Source organism: Oncorhynchus kisutch, unplaced genomic scaffold, assembly GCF_002021735.2.
Source record: "Oncorhynchus kisutch isolate 150728-3 unplaced genomic scaffold, Okis_V2 Okis09a-Okis19a_hom, whole genome shotgun sequence".
NCBI classification, from domain to species: domain Eukaryota; kingdom Metazoa; phylum Chordata; class Actinopteri; order Salmoniformes; family Salmonidae; genus Oncorhynchus; species Oncorhynchus kisutch.
This window is the reverse complement of record NW_022261985.1, coordinates 7,825,055-7,832,554: the sequence shown is the minus strand read 5'-3', so window position 1 is coordinate 7,832,554 and position 7,500 is coordinate 7,825,055. Positions and strand designations below refer to the sequence as shown.

General features: G+C 43.2%; 1 protein-coding gene across 1 annotated transcript in view; it reads left to right on the top strand.

The window, feature by feature from the left end:
• The window catches only part of LOC116360586 (sister chromatid cohesion protein PDS5 homolog A-like), a 52,628-nt gene that overhangs the window by 42,779 nt on the left and 2,349 nt on the right, over positions 1-7,500 (top strand). Inside the window, exons 8-10 of the mRNA XM_031815455.1 lie at positions 4,568-4,704; positions 5,691-5,775; positions 6,922-7,150. Coding sequence (XP_031671315.1) covers positions 4,568-4,704; positions 5,691-5,775; positions 6,922-7,128 — 429 coding nt within the window. The 3' untranslated portion in view covers positions 7,129-7,150. The remainder of the gene's footprint in view (positions 1-4,567; positions 4,705-5,690; positions 5,776-6,921; positions 7,151-7,500) is intronic.

The window sequence follows — 7,500 nt, the reverse complement described above, 5'->3', positions numbered from 1 at the left end:
CCTGTTATAGTACCTGTTATAGTACCTGTTATAGTACCTGTTGTAATACCTGTTATAGTACCTGTACCTGTTATAGTACCTGTTATAATACCTGTTATAGTACCTGTACCTGTTATAATACCTGTTATAGTACCTGTTATAGTACCTGTTATAGTACCTGTTATAGTACCTGCTATAATACCTGTTATAATACCTGTTATAGTACCTGTTATAATACCTGTTATAATACCTGTTATAGTACCTGTTATAGTACCTGTTATAATACCTGTTATAATACCTGTTATAGTACCTGTTATAATACCTGTTATAGTACCTGTTATAATACCTGTTATAGTACCTGTTATAGTACCTGTTATAGTACCTGTTATAATACCTGTTATAATACCTGTACCTGTTATAGTACCTGTTATAGTACCTGTTATAGTACCTGTTATAATACCTGTTATAGTACCTGTTATAGTACCTGTTATAGTACCTGTTATAATACCTGTTATAATACCTGTTATAATACCTGTTATAATACCTGTACCTGTTATAGTACCTGTTATAGTACCTGTTATAATACCTGTTATAGTACCTGTTATAATACCTGTTATAATACCTGCTATAATACCTGTTATAATACCTGTTATAATACCTGTTATAGTACCTGTTATAGTACCTGTTATAGTACCTGTTATAATACCTGTTATAGTACCTGTTATAGTACCTGTTATAGTACCTGTTATAATACCTGTTATAATACCTGTTATAGTACCTGTTATAGTACCTGTTATAATACCTGTTATGTACCTGTTATAGTACCTGTTATAATACCTGGTATAATACCTGTTATAGTACCTGTTATAATACCTGTTATAGTACCTGTTATAGTACCTGTTATAATACCTGTTATAATACCTGTTATAATACCTGTTATAGTACCTGTACCTGTTATAATACCTGTTATAGTACCTGTACCTGTTATAGTACCTGTTATAATACCTGTTATAGTACCTGTTATAGTACCTGTTATAATACCTGTTATAGTACCTGTTATAATACCTGTTATAGTACCTGTTATAGTACCTGTTATAGTACCTGTTATAATACCTGTTATAGTACCTGTTATAGTACCTGTTATAGTACCTGTTATAATACCTGCTATAATACCTGTTATAATACCTGTTATAATACCTGTTATAGTACCTGTTATAATACCTGTTATAGTACCTGTTATAGTACCTGTTATAGTACCTGTTATAATACCTGTTATAATACCTGTTATAGTACCTGTACCTGTTATAATACCTGTTATAGTACCTGTTATAGTACCTGTTATAATACCTGTTATAGTACCTGTACCTGTTATAATACCTGTTATAGTACCTGTTATAGTACCTGTTATAATACCTGTTATAATACCTGATATAATACCTGTTATAATACCTGTTATAATACCTGTTATAGTACCTGTTATAGTACCTGGTATAATACCTGTTATAGTACCTGTTATAATACCTGTTATAGTACCTGGTATAATACCTGTTATAGTACCTGTTATAATACCTGTTATAGTACCTGTTATAGTACCTGTTATAGTACCTGTTATAGTACCTGTTATAATACCTGTTATAGTACCTGTTATAATACCTGTTATAATACCTGTTATAGTACCTGTTATAGTACCTGTTATAATACCTGGTATAATACCTGTTATAGTACCTGTTATAGTACCTGTTATAATACCTGTTATAGTACCTGTTATAATACCTGTTATAATACCTGTTATAATACCTGTTATAGTACCTGTTATAGTACCTGTTATAGTACCTGTTATAATACCTGTTATAATACCTGTTATAGTACCTGTTATAATACCTGTTATAGTACCTGTTATAGTACCTGTTATAATACCTGTTATAGTACCTGTTATAATACCTGTTATAGTACCTGTTATAATACCTGTTATAGTACCTGTTATAGTACCTGTTATAGTACCTGTTATAATACCTGTTATAATACCTGGTATAATACCTGTTATAGTACCTGTTATAATACCTGTTATAGTACCTGTTATAATACCTAATTATATCTTTAATAACCTGTTCTATGTACCTGTATAATATCTAGATTATATTTTATTAACCTGTACCTGTTATAATTCCTGTTATAGTACCTGTTATAATACCTGTTATAATGCCTGTTATAATACCTGTTATAGTACCTGTTATAATACCTGTTATAGTACCTGTTATAATACCTGTTATAGTACCTTTATATACCTGTTATAGTACCTGTTATAATACCTGTTATAGTACCTGTACCTGTTATAGTACCTGTTATAGTACCTGTACCTGTTTAGTACCTGTTATAATACCTGTTATAGTAACCTGTTATAGTACCTGTTATAATACCTGTTATAGTACCTGTTAAATACTGTACCTTATAGTACCTGTTTATAATACCTGTACCTGTTATAGTACCTGTTTATAATACCTGTTATAGTACCTGTTATAGTTTTCCTTTATGGTACCTGTTATAGTACCGTTATAATACCTGTACCTGTTTAATACCTGTACCTGTTATAGTACCTGTTATAGTACCTGGTTATAGACCTGTTATAATACCTGTTATAATACCTGTTATAGTACCTGTTATAATACCTGTTTTAATACCTGTACCTGTTATAGTACCTGTTATAATACCTGATATAATACCTGTTATAATACCTGTTATAGTACCTGTTATAATACCTGTTATAGTACCTGTTATAATACCTGTTATAGTACCTGTTATAATACCTGTTTTAATACCTGTACCTGTTATAGTACCTGTTATAATACCTGATATAATACCTGTTATAGTACCTGTTATAATACCTGTTTTAATACCTGTACCTGTTATAGTACCTGTTATAATACCTGATATAATACCTGTTATAATACCTGTTATAGTACCTGTTATAATACCTGTTATAGTACCTGTTATAGTACCTGTTATAATACCTGTTTTAATACCTGTACCTGTTATAGTACCTGTTATAATACCTGATATAATACCTGTTATAATACCTGTTATAGTACCTGTTATAATACCTGTTATAGTACCTGTTATAATACCTGTTATAGTACCTGTTATAATACCTGTTTTAATACCTGTACCTGTTATAGTACCTGTTATAATACCTGTTATAATACCTGTTATAGTACCTGTTATAGTACCTGTTATAATACCTGGTTATAGTACCTGTTATATAACCTGTTAAATACCTGTTATAGTACCTGTTATAATACCTGTACCTGTTATAATACCTGTTATAATACCTGATATAATACTGTTATAATACCTGTTATAATACCTGTTATAGTACCTGTTATAGTACCTGTTATAATACCTGTACCTGTTATAGTACCTGTTATAATACCTGACCTGTTATAGTACCTGTTATAGTACCTGTAAGTACCTGTTATAATACCTGTTTATAGTACCTGTTATAGTACCTTTATAGTACCTGTACCTGTTATAGTACCTGTTATAGTACCTGTTATAATACCTGTTATAATACCTGTTATAATACTTTATAGTACCTGTTATAATACCTGTTTAATACCTGTTATAATACCTGTTATAGTACCTGTTATAGTACCTGTTATAATACCTGTTTATAGTACCTGTACCTGTTATAGTACCTGTTATAGTACATGTTATGTACCTGTTATAATACCTGTTATAGTACCTGTTATAGTACCTGTTATAATACCTGTACCTGTTATAGTACCTGTTATAGTACCTGTACCTGTTATAGTACCTGTTATAATACCTGTTATAGTACCTGTTATAGTACCTGTTATAGTACCTGTTATAATACCTGTTATAATACCTGTTATAGTACCTGTTATAATACCTGTTATATACCTGTTATAGTACCTGTTATAATACCTAATTATATCTTAATAACCTGTTCTATGTACCTGTATAATATCTAGATTATATTTTATTAACCTGTACTTGTTATAGTACCGTTATAGTACCTGTTATAATACCTAATTATATCTTTAATAACCTGTACCTGTTCTATGCCCTCTCTCTCCGCCAGCCTCTCTCTCTCTTTTCCCCCTCTCCCCCTCTCTCTCTCTTTCCCCCTCTCCCCCTCTCTCTCTCTTTTCCCCCTCTCCCCCTCTCTCTCTCCTTTTCCCCCTCTCCCCCCTCTCTCTCTCTTTTCCCCCTCTCCCCCTCTCTCTTTTCCCCTCTCCCCTCCCTCTCTCTCTCTTTCCCCCTTCTCCCCCCTCTCTCTCTCTCCCCCCCTCTCTCTCTCTCTCTCCTCCCTCTCTCTCTCTCTCTCTCTCTCTCTCCCTCTCTCTCTCCTCTCTCTCTCTCTCTCTCTCTCTCCCCCCTCTCTCTCTCTCTCTTTGCCCCCTCTCTCTCTTTGCCCCCTCTCTCTCTTTGCCTCCCTCTCTCTCTGCCCCCTTTCTCTTTGCCCTCTCTCTCTCTCTATGCCCCCTGTGTCTCTCTCCCCCTGTGTCTCTCTCTCTCCCCTCTCTCTCTCTCTCCCCTCTCTCTCTCTCTCCCCCTCCTCTCTCCCCAGCCAAAGCCATCTCCTGTCTTGTCTACAGTGAATAAGACTCTGACGGTGCCAGGTAGGAGAGTCTACAACAAGACCACCGGCTCAGACAGCAACACCAGTACCCACTCCCAGCCCAGCTCTCCTGTTACCAAGACCAGGTAACACACCTTCAGACCGCCATGTACTGTCTGATTTAGGAGGGATGAAGAGGAGAGGCCATGTACTATCTGATTTAGGAGAGATGAAGAGGAGAGGCCGTGTACTGTCTGATTTAGGAGAGGCCATGTACTGTCCGCGGGCTAGAGGCCATGTACCTCCTGCGGGCTAGGCCACCTCTCCTGCGGGCTAGGCCTCCTCTCCTGCGGGCTAGGCCTCCTCTCCTGCGGGCTAGGCTTCCTCCTGCGGGCTAGTCCTCCTGCGGGCTAGTCCTCCTCCTGCGGGCTAGTCCTCCTGCGGGCTAGTCCTCCTCCTGTGGGCTAGTCCTCCTCCTCCTCCTGCGGGCTAGGCTTCCTCCTGCGGGCTAGTCCTCCTCCTGCGGGCTAGTCCTCCTCCTACGGGGCTAGTCGTCCTCCTCCTCCTGCGGGCTAGTCCTCCTCCTCCTGTGGGCTAGTCCTCCTCCTCCTCCTGCGGGCTAGTCCTCCTCCTGCGGGCTAGTCCTCCTCCTACGGGCTAGTCGTCCTCCTCCTCCTGCGGGCTAGTCCTCCTCCTCCTGCGGGCTAGTCCTCCTGCGGGCTAGGCTTCCTCCTGCGGGCTAGTCCTCCTGCGGGCTAGTCCTCCTCCTGCGGGCTAGTCCTCCTCCTGCGGGCTAGTCCTCCTCCTGCGGGCTAGTCATCCTCCTGCGTGCTAGTCCTCCTCCTGCGGGCTAGTCATCCTCCTGCGGGCTAGTCATCCTCCTGCGGGCTAGTCATCCTCCTGCGGGCTAGTCATCCTCCTGCGGGCTAGTCATCCTCCTGCGTGCTAGTCATCCTCCTGCGGGCTAGTCATCCTCCTGCGGGCTAGTCATCCTCCTGCGGGCTAGGCTTCCTAGAAGAAGCATGACACTATAATAATGAAATAAAACATTTTTACACCTGAACACCATTAATATAGACATACGCCTAAACTCACACTTCCTGTTGATGTCAATCCACTTCCTGTCCTGTAGGGATGTTGTGACGGAGTCGTCAGAGGGCGGGGCGAGAGAGAATGAAGAGAACCCTGTTATCACCAAGACGGACGACGGGAAGAAGGTGAGAGAGAAGGAAAGGTCTTTGATTCCTCCTGACCTAAACGGACCCCTCAGACCACCTAAACGGACCCCTCAGACCACCTAAACGGACCCCTCAGACCACCTAAACGGACCCCTCAGACCACCTAAACGGACCTCTCAGACCACCTAAACGGACCCCTCAGACCACCTAAACTGACCCCTCCGACCACCTAAACTGACCCTCAGACCACCTAAACTGACCCCTCACAACACCTAAACTGACCCCTCAGACCTAAAACTGACCCCTCAGATCACCTAAACGGACCCCTCAGACCACCTAAACGGACCCCTCAGACCACCTAAACGGACCCCTCAGACCACCTAAACGGACCCCTCCGACCACCTAAACGGACCCCTCCGACCACCTAAACGGACCCCTCCGACCACCTAAACGGACCCCTCAGACCACCTAAACGGACCCCTCAGACCACCTAAACGGACCCCTCAGACCTAAACTGACCCCTCAGACCACCTAAACGGACCCCTCAGACCACCTAAACGGACCCCTCCGACCACCTAAACGGACCCCTCCGACCACCTAAACGGACCCCTCAGACCACCTAAACGGACCCCTCAGACCACCTAAACGGACCCCTCAGACCACCTAAAACGGACCCCTCAGACCCCCTAAACGGACCCCTCAGACCACCTAAACGGACCCATCAGACCACCTAAACGGACCCCTCAGACCCCCTAAACGGACCCCTCAGACCCCCTAAACTGACCCCCTCAGACCCCCTAAACGGACCCCTCAGACCCCCTAAACGGACCCCTCAGACCCCCTAAACGGACCCCTCAGACCACCTAAACGGACCCCTCAGACCACCTAAACGGACCCCTCAGACCCCCTAAACGGACCCCTCAGACCCCCTAAACGGACCCCTCTGACCCCCTAAACTGACCCCTCAGACCCCCTATACGGACCCCTCAGACCCCCTAAACGGAACCCCTCAGACCCCCTAAACGGACCCCTCTGACCCCCTAAACTGACCCCTCAGACCACCTAAACTGACCCCTCAGACCTAAACGGACCCCTCAGACCCCCTAAACGGACCCCTCTGTGAAACCTCATATTTTTTCCTTGTCTAATTTTGTATATTTTAAAACTTCACATCCTCTCTCTCAGGAGGACACAGTGACCTCTGACCTCACCACAGGTGCGTCAACCATCCCCAAACCTCGCCGCGGACGCCCCCCCAAGGCCGCACCCTCCCCTCTGGCCAATGAGAAGGAAGGAGGGCAGGCAAAGGCAGGAAGAGGGCGGCACCTGCCCAGGACTCCGCCCCCTCGGGGGAGCCAAACTCCATCAAGATCCCTAAAGCTGAGGATGTGACGCAGATCCTAGACCTGCAGAGGTGAGGAGAGACAGATCCTAGACCTGGTGAGGTGAGGGGAGACAGATCCTAGACCTGGTGAGGTGAGGGGAGACAGATCCTAGACCTGGTGAGGGGAGACAGATCCTAGACCTGGTGAGGTGAGGAGAGACAGATCCTAGACCTGGTGAGGTGAGGAGAGACAGATCCTAGACCTGGTGAGGGGAGACAGATCCTAGACCTGGTGAGGTGAGGGGAGACAGATCCTAGACCTGGTGAGGTGAGGAGAGACAGATCCTAGACCTGGTGAGGTGAGGGGAGACAGATCCTAGACCTGGTGAGGGGAGACAGATCCTAGACCTGGTGAGGTGAGGAGAGACAGATCCTAGACC